This window comes from Macrosteles quadrilineatus, unplaced genomic scaffold, assembly GCF_028750875.1.
Source record: "Macrosteles quadrilineatus isolate MER2022 unplaced genomic scaffold, UCM_ALF_1.0 Scaffold_3__2_contigs__length_128488019, whole genome shotgun sequence".
In the NCBI taxonomy this organism is placed as follows: domain Eukaryota; kingdom Metazoa; phylum Arthropoda; class Insecta; order Hemiptera; family Cicadellidae; genus Macrosteles; species Macrosteles quadrilineatus.
The window spans coordinates 4,509,779-4,531,969 of NW_026542596.1; the positions used below are offsets into that span (position 1 = coordinate 4,509,779).

Consider the following 22,191-nt stretch of genomic DNA (forward strand, 5'->3'; position numbering starts at 1 on the left):
GATAATCAAAGCTAAACCATCGATTGATTATATACCCTCACATATAGTTATAAAAGATCAGCTTAAATCATTAACTTAAACTAAACTTAATCATTAATCACTAACTTAATCATTAGCTTAAATCGTGTGGATCAGCTTAAAAGATTTTGTAGTTAAGTTTTAATCAAGTATATAAATCAGGTTGTCATCAAGTATAAATCAAATTAATCAGGTTGTTTCTGTTCTCCATTTATTTATCGTTAAATAACCAACTTAAACACCATTTTTGCCAAGTAAAACAAATTATTTTTAAGCAATTACTTGTTCACTAGTAGGCTACATCAAGAACAGATCCGAGCACACTTTGTTCAATTTTTCCTAAAGTAAAAATTCTTTTTCTAACATAAGTAAACACCCTGCAGGTTTTTACGATTGAACCTTAAAGAATAAACAGCCTCTTTGAAGTGTCCAAAGCCAATAGTTATCCCAACTCTTTCTCTAGGGTTTCCACTATACAAAGAAGTATACCTCTAACCGTTGTTGCATCGCATATGAAGACACATAGAAGGTGTCTGAGTCTGAAGATTGTTTAATGCCACGACGTCACGGCATGTGGCGTGGCCTGTCTTGCTCCAACTTGTGAAATTAGGAATGCAAATACCTCGGAAGTCTCTGAATTATGAAACTATTAGTTGATCGTGCCATCAGATAACAGCAGGTTTGCATTGTTTGCTGTTACAAATCACTTTAAGTTTGTTTAACACTTTTGTCTGATTGTATCTTAGAGCATAGTTTTTTATGTAGGTCTAGGGTGAGAAAAAATCCACAAGCATTTAAGAATTATTTAAAAGACTGATTTATGAAGTAATCACGTGTTTATGTGGTGGATCATAACTCATAACTAAGGAAAGGTTTTAAGAAGGGGTTTAAAAAGAACATTAGATTGCAATCCATCCACATAACAAAAAAGTATGATATATACTGTAAAGCATGTTGATCCAACACCTTAATCATGGATGTAATACGATAGTCTATTTGTCACCATTGACCAGAAACGATGTTTTGTTTGTTCGAAGAATTGGTCAAATTGAGCAACAGGAGGATGTATTGAACTTTGAACACAAAAATATTAAAAAGGTAAAAAAAATGCTCATACGTAGAAGGTAGAAAGGTGCATTTCAAACGTAAATACAATGTTACATACATGAACAAAAATTATGGTAGGCTTAAATGTTTTTTTTAATTTCATTATAATATTTGCTAAGCAGCAACAAGAATATAAAGAATATAGATGTTCCTAAACACAAGCGTCTACAGCTGATCACTTATTGCAAACGAAAAAACTGGTTACTTATAAAGAAGAACTAGTTTTTCTTGATGACGTATGCGACTTGTAGTCTGTTCTGTTTAGCTCTCCCGCCCGAGTCTAGTTTCCCGCTTCAGTTCACCATTATCTGTTCGATTAGACCTAGCTTAGCATTCTTTACTATTTTGTTATTGGATTTTTTTTGTTCCGGATTTATTGTGGTAAATTACATTAACTTTATTAAATATGTGTCTGGTAGGAAATGAAAAAGAGGATCGAAAGGACTTTGTTTCTGCTGGGAACAGTGCGGTAAACAAACACACTGCTGTGTTCTCAAATATTAATGAATTTTTTAGGTTCAGCCATAAACAATTAATAGACCCGAAAGCTAGGTTAGGCCGGGGCCACACGACGCGGATCATCCGCGCGGACGGACCACGCGGATGATCCGCGTGGTCCAACAACACATTGAATGACATTAGAAATAGTGTATCAGATGCCCATTTGTGTTTGTTTGCCGATGACACGTCAATTGTTGTTGATAAAGCCACCCACGGTTCCATGGAAGTATCTACTTTTCTTGAGTCTAACAACGTTGTCCAATGGTTTCTTGACAATGGTCTTGTCATAAATAATGACAAGACCACTTTGGTGGACTTCAGCATATCGTCAAGACATCGAACTGATCTCAGTGTTTGGATTGACGACACTATAGTATCTTCGAAGACCAATTTGAAATTTTTAGGGCTTCACATTGACGAAAACCTAAAGTTCTCATGTCAAACTGACAACGTCGACCGAAAGGTTAATTCGGGAATCTTTGTGTTACGTCGCCTTGCTCCTTTCACAGATAAAACAGTTCTTCTATCTGCCTACTATGCGGTGGTTTTTCCCTATTTGTCATATGCCGTCACTATCTGGGGATCTGAGACATCTACAACAAAGCACATCTTTGCACTTCAAAAGGAGGCTGTACGGGTCATTGCTGGAATTCGCCAGAGAGGGTCTTGTAGATCAGCTTTCGTCAAATTAAGACTTCTTACTTTTCCTTGCATTTACATTTTCAATACCTTAATTTTTTTTTAAACAAAACCATAGTTTTTTTGAACCTTTGATTCCCAAATCCAGATACAACATTAGAAAAAAATCCAAATTGAACATTCCATACCACAAAACCTCCTTTTTCAAAAAACATGCTTTTTACAATGCCATCATGCTATACAACTCACTGCCTGACAATCTTAAGTCAGTTAGTGATATTAGGGATTTTAAACGTAAACTCAAACTATTTCTTTTAGAAAATAGTTTTTACAGCGTAAAAGATTATGTTAACTACAATTCATCATAAATATGTTATTTGTTTTAGGCATGATGTGTTTCTGTAAATGTGTAATAGTGTAGCTATGTCATTGTTTATTATGTATTTTATTTCAAAATTGTGACGCAAGCCATGCATGTAAATATTATGTTAACTGGCAATAAAGGAATATTTGATTTGATTTGATTTGAATCAAATGAGAGTGGCCACACGGAGCGTTCCTAAGCCGCCTGGGCGGATTGTCCGCGCCATGTCGCGGATTGTCCGCGCGATCATAAGCCGCGTTGGAGGGGATGACACACGTAGTCTTATGAGAGTGGCCACACGATACGGATTGATCGCGCGGGTGGAGCTCATTTTCAAGCATTTGTAGTTGTTTTTTTTAGTTTGTGCTTGTGCGTTTCGGTTTATAGGTGTAAAATGTTCGATACAGACAAATCAATAGAACTTGTTAAAGACAATGTGGGATTTCTCATGTTGTACATTTCTCATGAGTATATCTTCCTTAGTTATATGCGGTCAAAGCAACTGAAGTAGCTCGTCAAACGATGCTATCTACATGCGATAGTAACAAAAAAAAAAAGACTCCGAACTATGGTTTCGCATGTGCTCGTAAAAGGTTTGGAACACAAATGGTTTATCGGTTATGAAATGATGGACCCAATGATTTCGGTTTGCCTTAGGCCCCGGCCACACGAGGCGAATTTAAGCCGCGCGGCTTATCTTCGCGCGAAGTTAAGCCGCGCGAAGTACCTGACCACACGGGGCGGATGAACCGCTTCCTGTTGGGTTTTTCCAGTATCAGTACTCTATTAAAACATAGTTCAGTTCACTCTTTTTAGTCATGGGCGAAACACTTATGTTAGCTTGTGCATTAAAAGCGTGTGGTGATCTGGAACGTTAACATAAATCATTGGGTCCATCCCTTCATAACGGAAAAACAATTTTTTGTGTTCCAAACCTTTTACGAGCTAATGCGAAACCATATTTCGGAGTTCATATGTATCAAACATTGTTTAAACAACACACATCCGGTAAAAAATACACAAAACAAACTCAAAAACCACTGGAAATGTCCGAAGAATATTTCCAATAAGCGCGGCTGCCGCGCGGTCGAACCGTATCGTGTGGCCACTCTCATAAGACTACGTGTGTCATCCCCTCCAACGCGGCTTAACTTCGCGCGGTCGGGGGACGACATGTTGCGGCTCAACCGCACATGCGGCTAAACTTCGCCTCGTGTGGCCACTCTCATTTGATTCAATGTGTTGTCGAAGCCCTTAACTTCGCGCGGTTAAACCGCCTCGTGTGGCCGGGGCCTTAGGCTCTAGCTCACCACACGCTTCTAATGCACAAACTAACATACGTGTTTCTTCCATGACTACAACGAGAACGAGTGAATTAAACCATGTTAGAACCTCAGTACGTAGGCTGGGAAACCTCAACCGGAAGCGGTTCATCCGCTCCGTGTGGCCGGGACATCGTCGCGCGGCTTATGATCGTACGATCATAAGCCTCGCGGACGATCCGCCACGTGTGGCCCCGGCCTTAGGCTTGACGGACCCCTGGCCGAACAGAACATCAGAATTCCAAAACAATATTTGTCATCAACCAGGAAGGTTCTTCTTTTTCAGTGGCCAGTTTTTTTCGTTTGCAATAAGTGATCAGTCAGGCTGTAGAAGCTTGTGTCCCTAAACTCTGGTTTATACTTGTAATCCCATTGACAGTGGTTATCTATTGGTTAGTAATTCGTTTTCAATAAAATAGTTTCACGTTAAATAAAGCTAGATTATCCTGTCTTTTACACTTTACAAATAAATGTAAAAAACAGATGAAAATAAATATAAGTTTTGATGAGTAAACTACAGAAACAATGTGTGTCTTGGTTAAAATTACAGATTTTTGGGGCTACAGATTGTTAAAATTACACAATGGAACGGGCCCGGGATTGTTTTTCACATTACTTCAGGCTAGACCTAGGGGTTGCGGCAATATCACTTAAATAAAAAACATTGGTGATTTGGCAGGATTTGAACCAGGAACCTCAAGGACCAAAGTCCCACGCTCTAACCACTAGACCAGCCTTCCCCTCCCCCCAAATTACAATTAAAACTACAGATTATGTCTACTATATTTTAAGCTAAAGTACCTAATGTACTATCCAACAACAAACTTCTCAAAATGCTAGGCCTACGTAAAAAATACCAATACACGTACAGCACGGGTAACAATTAAATGTTTATAGTATTCAATCAATTTCACTGTTTTGGTGTTCAAATAATCTGAATGAACAAGTAAAATACACGTTTCAACTAAGCGTTTGATATCCTACGTCTCTTTGACAATTGAACAGTAAACAAAGTTGAATTGCCCGGAGCATTGTGTGCCCAACACCGAGACCTAACCGACCAAACTATTGTTGTTTCATCGACGTTTAGCATCGATCACACGCTTGCATTTGTAGGTGTGAAACAAATGAGTTGTTTAGACCGCTTGGAACAACCGACGGACTAGTTGTGCCGATATAGTTTGTTAATACAAACGCAGATTGTATTTAGTTTACTCTTTTGATCGGTACGGTCATTTTCATAGGTAAAATTGTGAGAGGAATCACTTTTTGATTTCTATTTTCACAACCGTCTTTCAGTATGCTTAGCGTAAAAACAATGAATTTTGTGATTCACAATTTACCAGCATCAGCGTAATTCATTTGCCTTAGGTTCTGCCATTATATCGTTTTATGGAAACAATATTAACGTATGACCTCAAAAGTCTCTATCAGATGCATTACAATAAACTGTAGGAGAATAAAGAAAAATTTTGAATAGTACCATAGACCAACCAACACAAGTAAACTTCTCATCCCATTGTAAATTTTGAAGCACGTTTTTCGTGTATAGTTCATGTTCACTAGCGACACTGGGCGCTAGTGCCGACGAAATTTTGTTTCTATTATTTTAGGGTTAATTTCTTGATTTGTGATTTACTAGGGGACAAGTTATTGTTTATGATTAGATTGTATTATTTGGTTACACCTTGTTTTAAATGAGTGTAATAAGGGGAAACAAATTGTAAACAAAACACGACCTCTATACCGTACAGAACTAAAAATAAAATTGTCTTCAGCTGTTCCATAAGGATGAGAAATCTACTAAGGGAGTATGTTTTATCAATGATAGTACTATAATACCATTTGAAAGTTTTCATCAGGTATGTTCTATAATGTGTGATGTTCTTTTTAGAAATCATAGTAATATGTGTTTGAATATTATTTTAATTTGTCAAATTATAAAAATAATTAACAGCTAGAGCTGAATTTAATACAGTTTTATATAGCATGCATAAAGTATAAAGGCAAATGTATGATAAATTATACCTCCTAAAATCTGCTTAAGTTTGTAGTGACAAAAATAAACATTTTCTAGACTAATATAATCTTGTAATGACACTTTATTTTCATTCGTCAAATGCAATATTCTCCTACAGTGTTCACATTACAACCAGTCTCTCAGAAGTGTCTTGAAGTTGTATGCAATTGAGCATTCAGAGGCTACGATGTTTTTGAACCCGTTAAAGCTGGCTTCTTCTGTGTATACATCTGCGTGGAGAAGAAATGGTGATTTGGAATTCGTGAACGCCATGAACGACCCCTTCCTTTTAAATCACAATTGTCACCTTTTTAATCTTTTGCAGAAAATACCTAAATATAAACACTAAACAAAATGTAAAAAAAAATATTGATAGCACGACATTTTCATAATTTTCACCACATTTTCAGTTACGTAAAATTTCATGATGGTTGGCCTCTGGATCGTTAAAATTAGCACTAATAAGTTTTAAATTACCTGGCTTCTGTCATCGATCCTCGGTAGTTTTATGAAACTACGGCTGTTTCATGCCTATCACTGGCACATCTTCAGGTTTGTTGTTTATAAAGAAGCTGGCGTTCAACAAACCTGAAGATGTGCCAGTAATAGGCATGAAACAGCTGTAGTTTCATAAAACTACCGAGGATCGATGACAGAAGCCAGGTAATTTAAACCTTATTAGTACGTAAAATTACTAAAACCAATATTATTATGACTACATACCTTTTTGTGGGATAGTAATTAGACCTGTTATCAGAAAATGTTTATAAATTATTCAAAGTTTCAACCCTATCAGCTGTACAAAATTCGCTTGGCATGTATTTACTTTTATTTGAATGATATTGGTAGGCCCTAAATGAAATGGGCTTATTAGTTAACATTTTTCCCTCCCATTTCCTGGATCATACGATTCAAACTATCATCAAAATCTTAAAGATTGGTCAAGTAGAATTGGCGAAAAAGTAACGTTACAAAGAAACCAATCATCGTATTAGGTACGAGTACCAATATAGATTGTACTGTATCAATCAGGTTCACTGTTTTCATCGTACAACAAAATAGTACACGCATTTACGTAAATGATAAATTATCACATCGCACATTATTATAGGTGGGTAGGTATTAGCAATTACTTAAGATATTATACTGAACATCCTTTCCCAATCATCGTATAGCTATATTCCATGATAAAACATTCAAAGAGAACACAGCTATCAAGGACACAGAATATTAAAGTAATATTTTGTATTATATTTAATTCTGTGATAAAATTAAAAGTTCGGCTTGGTGTTAAAAAGGGTTTGCAAGGAAAAAGTACAATAATATTTGACATCAGCACACTCTATCGGTGGCTCAACTTTCCTTATTTGACAAATTGTAAATGAAATACTAAACTCACACTCGTATGTCAGCATTTTCACCAAGTACCACCAAGTCCTCAGTCCTAGGTGTAGTGCATCCCCCTTCCTTATATTCGTCCCAGCCAGAGCAAGGGAACGCCACCAGAGGGGTTGATAAACTCTCCGCATAGAACTCTACGGCTCTGAGGTGGGAACAGCCAGTATCTGCCAAAGAAATACAAGTGATGTATAGGAACAACCTAGTCCCAGTCTAGCTTTGAGGGTGTCACTTCACAGTAAGGGCGACACGTCTGACAAAAATAAATAAGTGACGATAAGGTTGACGCCGAAAAACACCACCATGAAATCTCAGCAACACTGGATCTTTGAAGTGAAGTTTATAAATAATTGAAAGTAATAGGAGTGAGCAGGAAACCTTCTTCGTCATAATTACAAGCGTCTACAGCCTGACTGATCACTTATTGCAAAGGAAAAAAACTGGCCATTGAAAAAGATGAACCTGTTGATGACTGCGGCCTGTCGTCTGCTACATAGCATAAACAGAGAAACAGACACATTACCAGACATTTTCATTAACATTATTTTTCATTACCAGACACAACATTAATAATTTACCACAAGAAATTCAGAACTTCTTTTAAAAAAACATTGTACCAAGAACAAAAAGGTAAAGAAGGCTAAGCTAATCAAACAGCTAAGAACTAAGATCTAAGTGAAGAGTGAAGTGGGAGATCGAAACAAAACAGACGACAGATCGCATACGTCATCAAAAAAACTAGTTCTTGTTTTTCAGTGGCCAGTTTTTTTTTGCGTTTGCAATAAGTGATCAGTCAGGCTGTAGACGCTTGACGCTTTAAAATGACCTGACAATCATGAACATCGGTTAAGTAGAACAGCTGATAATGAATGTTACGGAGTAAGTAAATGGATAGTTAGATTACATGGTATTACCGCATTTACACCCAGGTTGGAACACATTGTTGTTAAAGTAGACATCAACATCTCCCGAGGGATTTCTCTGTCCCTTCAGTCCACAGTTGGAGTGATACACGTCTATGAAGCCAGCTCTGCCTCTCCTAGAGTGGTCGTTGTTGAACATCGGGTTGGCGACGTCAAACTCTGAAATAAAACTAAGTGGCAATATTTAAGCCTTAACAATTATAATAAAACGTTCTAAAAAATTATTTAAAGTACAACATTTCAATTTAATGTTTAGAATTCCGCAACAAAGACTAGGTAGTATACTACAGTAATCACAATCTTGTATTGAATAATTTTCTTAAATTCTCAAAAATAGTACATCAGGTCGGCACAGTATGCTAATGACTCACCAATTTGCAAAAAAGGTAGTTCATTTCAAATTAGCAAAAGATCGATCCTTTGTAGCTTTACTTGTAATTGAATATAAAAAAATTATAAAAAATCAAAAATCTTAAATAAATACAGGTTGCAGGTAAATTTAATTAAATAAACTGTCAGCCGTCAACTGCATTCATTGCAAACAGCTGTTGCAACAATGACTTCGGTAATGCACTTGCTCTATACGTAACTCTCCAACTATCTTTGTTTCTATAAATTACTGGCAAAGTACAGTAATAGTATTGTGTTCTGATAGGGACAAACTAATTGTTTTTCTTGTCAGAGTAAATCAAATTAGTTGCTTTGTATTAATTTTATCATAAATTTGTTTTCAACATGGCAGAAGTGAGAATGGTTATTGACAAGTTTTATAGGTGATAATAACTGTTTAAGTTACTACCGTATTTTAAATATTACAGGCAAAGCTTCACGCGGTGAGCATTCTGGGTTATAGTAGTATGTTTTCTGTGATATAACTGCAATAGTGGGCTTCACTTACTAGTAAGTCTCGGCAAGTCAGGTATATCCTGGGACGCCCAGGCTGCTACGTGGGCTCCCATGCTGTGTCCCAGGAGATGGACAGAAGGGAACTGACGAGTCCTGACGACAGCATTGAAGAAGTCCGAAACACACTTGCCCACCGTCCGGACATTCCGGACTGCCTGTGTATAGCAGCCCTGGCGTCCGAGAGAGCTCCAGTCCGTGGAAACTATGTTGTACTCGCCGACTGAAAATAGAGCTGAAAACACATTTAAATCAACATTAAATTATGTCTTCTGTAATAGACAACATTGGAAGCCTTAAGATTTCACCAAAGTGAGTATTACTTTTTAAATAGATTAGGTATAGCAATACTTTGATTTACGAATTGTAAAGCAAATTTGAATTGTAAGATAAGCTTAGCAGGTAAAACTGATTTCTTATGACAAATATTTCACTTTATTTTGATTGTTGATATTGGAAAGTGGTTATCTTGTACAATTATTTGTACACAAATTCAATATAAACTCGATATGTTGTAAAATTAGGAACACATGTAGGTGAACTCACATCATATTACCCCGTGACAATGTCACATAGGCCTAACTTTGTTATACTTTTTTAGCTAGGTTTGAACCCAGCAGGCCTTCAAGACTAAAGTCCCGCACTATAACTTGAATTACAAGATCAGCTGCACTCCCATAAATTGACTGATCTATTACACTAACTTAACTGATCATATTCAATTAACTGATTTTTATATTATAAATTAATAGAATTTAAATGTATAGGTTACATTCATGTCAATTATTCACTTGACACATGGTACACATAGGCCTACCAGGTCGAAGAACAGCATTTATAGCTGAGTCCTTGTCTACGGAGAACCCATGCACGATGAACTTAAGGGCTCCGTCCACCCATGGAGCCTTGTCTAGAGTGTTCAGGTTCAACTGTGTTGGAGTGTCTCGAGTCAAACTGAAATATAACATCTCATAACATCAGTCTATAATGTGCTGGCACCAGTTACGGATTCTGAGTTTCAAATATTCAAAATAGTTGAATTGACGTGTAGACCAATCTTAGATGTGGTTTTCTTAACAGGTCGATCTCTGATTCTATTAAATGCCCTTGCAATAGATAAAATGCGAACTAAGCCAATTTCAATTTTTAAATAATATTAGATTTAACGAGTAGGTCTGTTTCTACGGGGAAGGTAAAAAAGTGTCTTTTAAACAAATGTTAATAATATAGACATTAAATTAATAAATAAACCAAACTTGATATACAGGGAGATTGGTACTGAGATGATGCATATAACAGGTCCCAAGTCAAAAAATTTGCTTCCCAAAGAATTATTTTAAGTTTTTCAAAAATAATCATGTTTTTAAACTTAATACAGCGATTTCTCAATTACCTGTACATGGGTTTGAGTAGATAATGTCACTTATCAGACATCTATAAAACCGAATTAATATTTTCCAGCACACCGTGATCTTAGCTCAGACTGTTTGTGACCCATGATAGACATAAGGATAGCATACAGTAAGAAACACAACCTTTGGCTCGCTACGTGAATTAGTCTCGTAATGTACAACTAAATTAAGTTGTTTTTTATTAGAGCTAAACTGTTGAACAGTGTTTTTAGATCTTTGAGGATTGGAAACATGTGTCAAATTAATTTTCATTGGTGTCGTAATAAGTTTATCCACGGCCAAAATTTATAGTATTTTACTATAGTTATTTTTGATTTAGGAATATTTATATATAACTAACACTATTGTCTTAAAACTTAAAGTAAAAACATTACAAATGAATTATTTAATGAGGATTATTAGTCTTACTTGGTGTACAGCCAGAAAGTGACGCCGTTTCCTGCGCAAGTAGTGTCATCTGCTACGTCACACGTCCTGCTTATGATCTGAATCAGACGACTCAACTGGCCAATAGAGGCCCCTAATCAGAATAGACATAATCATCTTTTTATACTAGAGTATTGAAATATTTTAATCTGTTAAAAGTTAACGTATATATATATAAAATTGCTTAGCATTAGTTTATTTTAAGTTTCAAGTCCATCTTAAGAGTGATTTAGATTTAGATACTTGAAGAACTCTATAGAATATAAAGCATTAAGGAAGTAATGTTATTACGGCCTCGCTTTTGGATGGGGTTTGATTAAAACAGCATGCTTGCTTCACACTAAGCACGTGTTGAGATTAGAATATAGAATATATTAGAATATAGAATTAAGCACGTGTGCTGGTCAATATACTCACCTCCATAAAGCTTTCGAAATTTTTATAAGAAAACATGTTTATTTAATCAACAAAGCTAGTAATTATTTATTTCCATTTCATTTTTAAACAGTAATGACTCGGAGTTTGGTTATAAGATACACAATAAAATAGAGTTCATAAGATAATAGCTTAAATATTTCCATTGATAATTTTTTTTATTATGAACGTATTTAATTTATTTTTCAACGGTATGCCTTAAGATAATTATGAATATACACCACTTAAGTAAGGGCTAGTAATCATATAATCATAGTACTAATAGTATATTTCATAACAAGAGTAGAAAGTGAGTCACTACACATTTGAGATTATGCTCCATAACTCTCGCACTTCAAGTATTCAAGAATATGTGTTGACCCACTTTCACTAGTGTTTTGAACCTTTCGCTACACAACAAAGAATAACTATTTTCTCCATTACAAAACTCAAAGAACTTTTTAGTTTATGCCTTCAAACTTAAAGTTAATATTTCCTCTAGTTGCTAAAAATTAAAACAGTTGATAAAACAATAACAAATATTTGAAGTCGTTGACAGTAAAAAAATTTTGGTTGTTAACAATGTTACTTTCTGTAGTAAACAATAGACAGCTTTTGTAAATATGATGTTCCGCAGGTTGTAAACACTAACGAAAACAGCTCAACACATAGTAGTGTGTGAACAAATATTTTCATATATATTACTCACCAAACAGATTCAAGAAGAAAATTATTAAATACAATGACTTAACCATTTTGATAATACAACTAAAACACAGTCAAAAGCTATGAGGGACGATAGTACAAACAGGACATGCAATATGGAAATTCACCCCAAACAACTGTCCCTAACGATATAGTTATCTATAGGAAATCTAAAGGAAACACGTTTGGAAAAATATGTCAACACCCACGAATTTATAATAAATTGTCATGGTTATCTTTAAGGTGTAATGTTTTTGACGAGCATACATAATTTAATTTATGCTTAGCCATGCTATGGTGTAATAGTTCAGTGTGCTCTGGCGTATCACCTCGTATGTTAGTTGCTATACAATTTGGTGTTTACAAAAAAATAGCGTGTAAAATTAATTTTGGAAATTTAAAACACTTGTATACTATGTATGTATCTTCTTTTGAAGGAGTGGGTTTTATTAAACTAGTCGGTATGTAGTCTAAAACTTTAAATTCAAGAGGAAACAGGCTTCCTATCAACTATGCAATCGTTTCCCTAATAAAAAAGGCTCATAAAGTAAAAGATTGGCCTCTACTAGCTTTACCAATCGAGAAAAACTCGACTCCATATCACAGATGAGATACAGGCTCTGCCCCAAAAAGTCCGACATGCATAGCTCCAACAGTAGCAGCTCCGAAACTCATTTTCGGAACTGTGCCTTACGAAGTGCCTGTATGTATACATTCTTTCGTAGTAGTTCCTCAGTGATGAGCTCTTTTAAAAATAATGACTTTTGGAGCAATGCTGCGCCAAAAAAATAAAATAACACAGTAAAATGTCGAAGCAGTGCACACACTTGTGATTTTTACACCAAGTTTATGCTTATGCGTCTCCAAAGAATAGGCATTTAAAAATTCAAAAGAAATGTTTATATTTTCACGATATCTTTCATTTTCCATTTTATATAATTCTATAAAAGGAGGTGGCATTCGTATGGCTGTCTGGCTGTCAGGACTAAAATGATTTGGACAATACCGCTTACATTCAACACAATAATGATCCTATTCATTCATTTCTAACGGATTACTCCCTTTATAATAATAATACATACATTAGTAGCCAACAGTATTGGCAGAAGAAGAACAAAAACTTGAATAGATAACAGTAAAATGAGTTAGTAAACATAACGAGATAAATAACTAGAACAATATTGGAATATATACATCTAAACAAACTTTTAAGTAAAGCAATGTGGTAACACGAATGATATGCAGTGAGAAAAATAATGCAATTTTAAGTAACAAACAGGATAACAATAGACCTATGATGCAATTGACGCTACATTTACTCAGTAAAAAAGTGTTCAATCATGACAGAACAACATATCTGATAAAAGACAAATGATCTCATTAAAATTTGGTTATTACTTTCAAAAAGAAGTGAACAAAATTGAAAAGAAAAAGTACAATAATAAGCATAGAATATGATAGCTCTTAAAATGTTAGTGTAAAAGTGTAGAAAATAATATATTGGGATTAAAAAATCTATAAAATACGTTAGAGCCCGTGAAATAACTAACTATAAGAGCACTTCCTATAGCTAGAAGGCAGGAATATTCGTCGAGTTGCCAAGAAGCACGAAGACTCGACAGCAAGACAATTATGGCCATTGACCAGCTTAAAGAGTACACCTATCCCCATTATCTTCCGCCTTCCGTTCCAAATGTGGAGGTGAAAGCCCCAACTTCACTTCCCTTAATCCCTTCAAGCTGCGCCCGTGGACGTCCAAAGTTCTGAGGTAAGGGCCAAAAGCCAAAAATACTGTTTGTTACAGTTTAATTTTTTTTCTATATCATGATAAGAAAACTCACAACGTAGCTATACATTTGCGTTGACATATCAAAGGCCACGCCGGCGAGCTTTCTAATTATGCTATATGAGTAGTTTTAATGATTGATTTTAGAGCAAAACTTAGGAAAACTTATGATGTATACATGTTTTGGATTAAATTTAAAAATTTGAAAGGGTTTACGTGTGTTTGGTTTAGGCCTCCGAAATAACAGAGTTATAAATACATAGATTTTTCAAAACATGGATTAATATACTTTTTATAGGTTTAAGAGATGATTTGTACACAATTTGCTTTGCTACGTAAATTCTGAAGGTTTCTCTATTTAATAGATTGATACTACTTATCTTTTTTCTATATACTTTGAATACTGGAACTACTATGAGTCTATACTTAGCATACTATTATAAAATGTTAAGTTTTTTGACGTGTGATTCATACCCTACGTCATAGGTATCGTAGGTCATGTCTGGGTGCTCTGTTGATGACAATATATTTAATTGCAATTCGCACTGTACGTTACGTCCTTTTACGTTTCTAGACATTTAGTGGTTAGGTTTAGATATACACCTGCTTAAATTCAACTAAAGGTAATGCTACAACACAAAGCCGTAAGTAGTTAACTTTGGTTTCTAAAATCTAAGGTAAATATGGTAAGTGTTTGTAAAATTGTTTATATTGTTTTTAGTTTATGTGTCAATGCAATAAGCAACTTGTGTCTTAATGAACAATAATGAGAACGACTTTTTTCTCTTCTCTGCGGCCTCTCACCATAGCAAAGCACAGGTTCAGCAGTTAGTCGTTTATAAAGTTTTTAACAATTCACACATTAGTGAGTAGGGTGAGTGAAGTTACACAAAATTGATTACAAACACTTTATTATGATCAACAATTACAACACAATGTTTGAGTTGGAGCTAATAGTGTTAGCTTTTATTTTCCACTCAAGTAGGCAACAATTTTATCCTCTATAACATCTGAACATTCTTCTCTGCCTATATTGTCAAATTCATTGAAGGTGTTATCATTGATATACTCCTGCTTGTCGAACAAGTACGGCGATTGTTCCCTTCCGAAAGTAATGAATGAAACATATTTCCTAAAAAAAATATTATTATAAAAAAATTAGAACACTTTACCGTTAGTATTCACATTCCTTAATGTACAGCTACTTGTGTTTGTGTGACAGTTGAATAGTCTTCAGTTCAATCCTCTGATGTTTGTAACTTTTTGATGCTTCAAAACTGGGCTTGCTGTTTTTGATGATGATTGTACTTAAAATAAATGGCCCTAGTTCGTATTTTCGTAAAAAGTCAGATGATGGTAGTATCTTAATCAAATAATGAATCTTGCAACTATCTTTAGGGTATATGTTTTAAGTGTGTATCTAACATTAAATGTAAAACTCACTCGTTTTGGTCCACCTTGTCACCTAGAAGTCTCAGGTCTTGTTCTGCATGTTTGTCACATTTGCCGTCCACCAGTTTACTCCAGGCACTACAGTAGATCCCCCACATTTCAGAGTTGATACTCTCCGCAAAGTACAACACACTCTTCATATGAGAACACGCTAGATCTATCCGTAACAAGTGGAAATGGATTACGACAAACTTAAATGGTTTAAATAATTTAACCGGCAGTTTTGAAAATGAGATTAGAGGATAATAGATTATAATTTTAATAACAATACGTAATTTAAAAAAAAACAACTTTTTATGACAGTTTTTTGTACTAACCCCATCTTTTCGCTATATTTAAGTTATAACTTAAGAATTTCACCAATCACCATATTGTTGCTAGAAATGTATTCTCAGATTTAATAGATTTTTAAACGTTGAGTCATGTGTTAGAAACTCATAATTCCCGCATGCACTTTAAGTGATGGTGGTAAACAATTTTTTTTCGATTTAGCAAAGGCATTAGTATTAGATTTTTTTCAAGATAGTAATTAGTTTTAACGCTTTTTGTAATAATGTATCCACCCAAATACATACACGTGGCTTTAAAGAAGACTTCGTTTGACAGAATATACAATCGATACAATTAGAGTAAGGAATTTGCTAATTACTTAATACAATAGAAACCTGTTAGTAAACACAGAACTTACCGCACCCACAGCCTGGCTGGAACTGGCCGTTGTTAAGATATACATCAACATCCGCCTCCGCCGCGCTCTGACCAAGTATACCAATGTTGCTGTGGTATGTATCCCTGAAGTCAGCTACTCCTTTGTTTTCATCACCAGAGAAGAAGAGTGGCAGAGCAGGATCAAATCCTAAGCACATTTTCCAAACTTAATGAAGAAAATTATCTTTATCATTGTTTATTGATTGAATAGCTAAAATGCACTATTAGTATTGGCTATGGTGTCACTAGCTGGATTCGATCTTATCTCATTGACCGACTGCAGGTCATTAAACAGGAAAATGAAACATCGGAACCCCTCATCAAACAATGGAGGAGGAGGGGTGTCCTCAAGGTTGGTGATATTTTTTAAACTTTTGCTTGGGCTGTTGCTTCTGTTATTTGGGCTGACTTTCCTAGCTGCGTACCGAACTGTATGGTGCACAAAAATTACAAAAAAAAAGAAATACAATTTTTTTGCACTGTTAGCTGAACATTGAAAATTATTCTAGAATGCATGTTACAAAAATTCAAATGGCAAAATTGAAATCTGAAATAAGAAGTTTTCGAAGTAAGCCTACCTAATCGCAAAATAAGCACAACTTTTGAAAATATGTGTTTATTTTGGGTAATGTCGCTTTTGGTGAATCTATTTACTTAAATAGTACAGTTATTTATTATAGACCTTGTCGTTAATTTCTATTTAATATGGGTTTCCTTGGTAGCTTTGTTGTAAAGGTGAGGGTGCTGGCATATCTTTTCATTTTTTAAGTAGATTATGGGGACTTAACTTTTTCTAGAAAATAAGACAACCCACTGATAAAAAACATATCCATAAATGATCCTGAAGGGCGAAGGCAGAAAACCGGCTGCAAGGCCAAAGCAAGATTTTCCGGAGGATAACGAGAAAGTAGGAGCCGAATGAGAAGGTGGATGTGTACTGGAAGGGCTTGATGACGAGACCAACCGACCGGGAATACTGGTATTTACGTTAGTAAGTAAGTTTGGGGTCTTAATAACAAAATAGGGTATAAAACATACGTGTGAGTCTGGCGAACTGGATGCCATGTTTTCTTTGCATCTGGGAGGACGTTCTTCCAGCGACGTGTCCTCCCAAGCTGTGTCCTAGTATGTGAACTATGTTTTCAAAGTTCTCCAGTCCATGGCAATCTATAACCTTCTTAAGGAAGCCTGAAAGACAAGCGGCTACAGGGTTGATGCTGTAGACACCCTGTAGGTAACATCCTTCCTTTACAAAATATCCCCAGTCGATGCCGATGATGTTGTACTCTCCGTAATCCAAGTAGGCTGAAATATTATGTTTGTAAGTTACATTATTATTTTATCATTGGAGAGAAAATTAAATCATTGTCACGTGCAGGCACTAATGGCATCATGTGCGGACTAAAGTTGAATAGCAAAGGGACAAAAAGGAGAATCACTCGAACTGGTTTTAATAGGGTCTCGTCTGATTAAAAGTGGGACCACAAGTAGGGTTACCTAGGATCACAAGCAACTTTAAGTAGGATTATAAGTACCTTTAACCACAAGCAACTTTAAGTAGGATTATAAGTACCTTTAATTAGGTCACGTTGGATCTCTTTTAGTAGGACAATAGGTAGAATCATGAGTAAATTTAAGTGGGATCACATGTTGGTAATTGAGATTTTAAATTCTGCAACAATATTGAAAAGCTACATTGTGGCTCTGTAAATTTGTACACAATCTAAAAATAGTTTTTCATTTATATGAAACTGTTGAGTTTACATCATTCATACCGTTTACCAAGGACGTCATCATTAGGCTATTTCTGTCATTTGTGTATCCATGTACAATGATCTTCAGTTGTTTTTTTATGAACCCTGCACCTCCCAAGTCATTTTCGTCTATCTGTCTTCCATCTCTATTATCTCTGAAATTTAAATTATCATGTTGATGAATTTTCTTTTGAGACTTCGAAACTTCGCCTAAAGACCCTTGATGTTAGTCCGCGTAAATAGTTAGTTACCTTACGGATTAATCCTAGATAAAATCTTTGACAAAGCTACCACAAGCGATTTGACACTCCATCGATCTTCTGAACATTCGCTATACGCCATCGAAAGGTTTATGGAAAATATAATATTTCAGTTTTTAATGCCGTCGTAAATGTAAATCAAACTGATTTCAGAGCAGGGAACACATTTTGCATACCTGCACTTCAATTGAAAATGGGATTAAGAAACAGTATCAAAACTCCAACTGATTTCATTGACCTGAAGCTTACGTTACAATACTAAATCTAGAGAAAATGCTTCTTGCCCTGTTACTATATCTAGATTTTATATATCAATGTTATTCTATTAATCTATCCTATCACCCTAATCCTTACTTTAAAGAAATCAAAGAAGTTATATAGGGTAGGTGGTGAAAAAGACCGAGAGGATCTTTTATGCGGAGGATGGAGTTAGTAGTTGGCAGATGGTGATGAGCGACGAATTGTGGATGTGTTAGGAGGACATCAAGTCAGATGACACCCTGACATGGCAACAGCACAACAACACAACAACACAACAACACAACAACACAACAACACAACAACACAACAACACAACACAACAACACAACACAACAACACAACAGCAACAGCACAACGGCAGGGAATGTGTATGTAACCAAGTTCAGTTCCTTACCTTGTGTAAAGCCAGTATGTGACCTGAGAAGGACAAACCTGATCTTGAGCTACTGGGCAGTCGTTGGTGAGTTTATTCAAAGCCTCTCTTATGTTAGCATCAATTGTTAAATCAATTTTGAACAAACCACCAAAATTTAGATTAACAGCTGTAAAAAGAGTTTTAATTGAGTACTAATGGCAACATTAATACTTATAAAACTAGTAATATAACCTTAAAACAGAACAGTAAAAAGTTTTTTCATCTATAACCGATGATTAATAAGGTAATGCATCTAAATTCTATTCAATTTTATTGGTTCTTTCTTTGTTATTGAGTTAGTATGGAGTATTTTATTTTGGTGTAACTATAGTAAACAACTGTGATACTAAAGGAGGAAGGTTTTCTCTTCTAATTCTAGTTTCAGAACTTATAATTGTAGGACAATTTTATTTAGTATTAAAAGTTCAACCATACAGTTAGCGGTAGTAGGTAAATTTAATTTGGAACTTTCTTCATGGAATATATTGGAAGACTTTGCTAGCCGTCGAAATCTAGAAAATCTGAATCCCGGTTTTAAAATTCCTATTACCAAGTGCATGTTTCTGTTCGAGAATAACTTTAAATTACAAACCAGGTATGCCCACAAATTAGAAAACATCATAAATCAAAAATATTGTTACATCACTTATAGATTGTTGGTATGAAAACAAAATACTTAAACCTGCTGAATACAATATATTGTCCCAAGAAAATTAACAGTCTCGTAACCAAATGCTAACAGTTTCATAGTGACAGTGAGTGTCCCACCTTTTCAATCACTCAAATAAGGCTTTACAAAAAGATTAGATCAGCATACTTGGCTAGAACTCGTTTCTTTTATAATATAATGACAACCTCATCGGTTGAAAACATCCTCTAAATTTGTATGTATAAGTTTATTCCTAAGTTAGGTATGTACTGTTATGTTAGCTTACAAAATACCTGCTAGTAAATAAAAATAAAAAGATGATATCCTTAAAAGTCATAAGCAAGAATACAGCCGAGAATATTAATAGTTGGTGGCAATTTTACCTGATGAGCACCCTAATATGGCCAGTAACGCGTAAACGGTTCTCATGGCTTAGTAGTTAAGGTTTGGTAGGAAGATTCAACATTTTATACTATCTATAATAGATTATGAAACACATGCTTGTTTATACATGTGTCTACTTGTCAACAGTTATTATGCATGACATTAAACAGAGTAAACAGCTGTAATTGTTTACTTTTCACTTATTATGAACAGTTTGACAGCTTATTGTATCAAAATCGCACACTGTTATTGGAAGGTAACTTTAATCTGATATAGTTCATCATTTTTCCTTACTCATAATACAGTATAGCTGAAAGCAAATGAATGAAACTGAAAAGTTGAATAATGATAATAATGAATAACAACCTCGATGCAGCCAATTATATAATCTATAGGCTTCGTTAGAACTGAATAAAAGAAACTTAAAAATTATGCAAATGTTTGAATGGTCATATTGTTTGTTGCCATATGTAATGAACTAATTTGTTTGTCATTACTTGCTCAGAATATAAAAAAACAAACCTATTATAGATGATTTTACTATCATTAACTCAGTTAATTGAATCAGAATTTATAGTTTTAAAAGGCCATAAGAGGTATAAACACGCTATAAGATCTAATTATGAGCAAGTGTTATTACAATATCACATATACTTTGTACAAATATACAAGTCTATACGTACAACAAATATGTAACTGAGACGAGATGTGTTTTATGTTGGGCTCAGAGTACGGTAAAGTAAAAGTCGATTTTCTTCAATTTATTAACAACTATTTTATGATCTTCAACTAATTTCGATGTCTTTTGAACTACAATGTGGAAATTATATTTTTATAATTTCATATCCATATTTGTAACTGAATAAATATCATATTATTACTGAAAGGAATTGTATGAAAATGAAAGGAGATATAGCAGGTAAAGTATTTTGGTCGTACACATTATGTAGGTCTTACCAGTGAGGAGTCCGAAGCTCCTGGAGGAAGAAATGTTAAAATGTTGCTATTGAAGGAGTTTTACCTTATTTTAACTTCAGTGTTCACAATGTGTTCAACTAAGGTAATTAATACTTATAGTACAACAATAAGTATGAATAGGTTTATTAAATAAACATTTTATTTTTATATATTATTAATAATGTGTTTTTATTATTTTCTATCAGATAAAACATTTAGCTTTATAAATTTAATCGTCAAGAGCAAAACCGCAACTGGGTGTGCTACTCAATTATATACTTTTCATTTTCCATCCATTAATAATTATGTAAAGTTTTTAAGATACACATTATCGTATCGTTTACCGTAATTATTAAGATAATATATAATATTCAATCTAATAACTTACGTTGCATGCGAGAAAATACATTTCCATAAAAAGATGGTTTTGACCAAAATATTTATTGCCAAAATAATAAATAAATAAGGCACATAAAGACAAAGTTATCATGCAGGTACGGAATACCACCTATTTAAACGTCGATTTCATTGTTACTGTTACTTTCCTAAAAGGAAACGTGTTCTTTTAAGTTATGTAATAAAGTTAGAATAATAAAAAATATTTTAGTATTCTTTATTTGTCAGGTACTATAAATAATAAAATAACCATAAATAAGAAACATCAAACATAAATATTTTAAGGCAAACAGTTCAAACTTATACACAGCTTTAGTTTCCTTAGTGTATTTATTGTATGTACGATAAGTTGTAGTAAACCGTGTTTTCGTCACAGCTAGTTTAGAAATGTATAACTGTTCGTTGGAGGTTTTGGGTAGCGGTTGCTCCATTTGCCGCAATCACAGCGTCTAACGAAGGAAGGCGGAACAAACGAACAACGTGACTTAATTTATAAGTGTAGTTGTGTGCTGAAGTAACTCCACAAGGACTGAAGTAAGGAACATGATGATGACTGTAGCTCTACAGCTGCTACTGGTGCATGGAATAGTCACTTCATAGGCTCCACCCTAAAACCGCAGGCACATCAACTCGCACGGCGTTCACAATCCCATAGCCTTATTCGGCAGCCAAATTTGACAGCTAGGAAAACCCAGTATGCCCAGAAATGCCAGTATCATATTTTTAGATAGTTGGAGTTACGGGTTGAGGTAGGTTTTAAAGCTACTAATGTAGGATTCAAAGCTAAATTCTGTAACTCTTATAAATTCTAAAATATTCCAACTAAAGGAGGCTGGCAAAAGATGGGCCGAACTTTTAGGAAAGTTGTCGAGCACTCAAATTGTAAAATTTCGGCAACACTTTAGATGTAATTGAATAACGCAGAGTTTCCACTATAAAGAAAAGATTGATTGATTAAATACATCAAAAGTGTGAATAAAAACTGAAGCTGAACTTTTTAGTCTGTATAAAAGATGC

General features: G+C 34.7%; 2 protein-coding genes across 2 annotated transcripts; both read right to left on the reverse strand.

Annotated features, from left to right (window-relative positions):
• Positions 1-6,055: 6,055 nt before the first annotated feature.
• LOC128990609 (inactive pancreatic lipase-related protein 1-like) lies at positions 6,056-12,343 on the reverse strand. The gene is made up of 7 exons (XM_054413078.1): positions 12,157-12,343; positions 11,016-11,127; positions 10,013-10,149; positions 9,191-9,430; positions 8,284-8,451; positions 7,371-7,536; positions 6,056-6,257 (listed from the first exon to the last, which is right to left on the reverse strand). Exons 1-7 carry the CDS (start codon positions 12,200-12,202, stop codon positions 6,098-6,100), a joined length of 1,029 nt encoding a protein of 342 aa, XP_054269053.1. The 5' UTR covers positions 12,203-12,343; the 3' UTR covers positions 6,056-6,097.
• Positions 12,344-14,832: 2,489 nt separating this feature from the next.
• LOC128988480 (phospholipase A1-like) lies at positions 14,833-19,901 on the reverse strand. The gene is made up of 7 exons (XM_054409807.1): positions 19,821-19,901; positions 18,768-18,915; positions 17,874-18,007; positions 17,137-17,403; positions 16,079-16,246; positions 15,382-15,547; positions 14,833-15,070 (listed from the first exon to the last, which is right to left on the reverse strand). The coding sequence occupies exons 1-7, from the start codon at positions 19,864-19,866 to the stop codon at positions 14,905-14,907; spliced, it is 1,095 nt and encodes a 364-aa protein (XP_054265782.1). The 5' UTR covers positions 19,867-19,901; the 3' UTR covers positions 14,833-14,904.
• Positions 19,902-22,191: the final 2,290 nt, after the last annotated feature.

What these genes read in the sequence shown, in the direction of transcription:
- LOC128988480 (XM_054409807.1), bottom strand. Translation starts at nt 19,866, where the DNA reads ATGAGAACCGTTTACGCGTTACTGGCCATATTAGGGTGCTCATCAG. An exon ending in GATGACGTCCTTGGTAAACG is followed by an intron (nt 17,404 to 17,873) that starts GTATGAATGATG and finishes ATAATATTTCAG; the next exon opens with CCTACTTGGATTACGGAGAG. An exon ending in CCAGCCAGGCTGTGGGTGCG is followed by an intron (nt 15,548 to 16,078) that starts GTAAGTTCTGTG and finishes TGTTACGGATAG; the next exon opens with ATCTAGCGTGTTCTCATATG.
- LOC128990609 (XM_054413078.1), bottom strand. Translation starts at nt 12,202, where the DNA reads ATGGTTAAGTCATTGTATTTAATAATTTTCTTCTTGAATCTGTTTG. An exon ending in TTTCTTCTTGAATCTGTTTG is followed by an intron (nt 11,128 to 12,156) that starts GTGAGTAATATA and finishes TATTCTGATTAG; the next exon opens with GGGCCTCTATTGGCCAGTTG. An exon ending in CCAACCTGGGTGTAAATGCG is followed by an intron (nt 7,537 to 8,283) that starts GTAATACCATGT and finishes TTTCTTTGGCAG; the next exon opens with ATACTGGCTGTTCCCACCTC.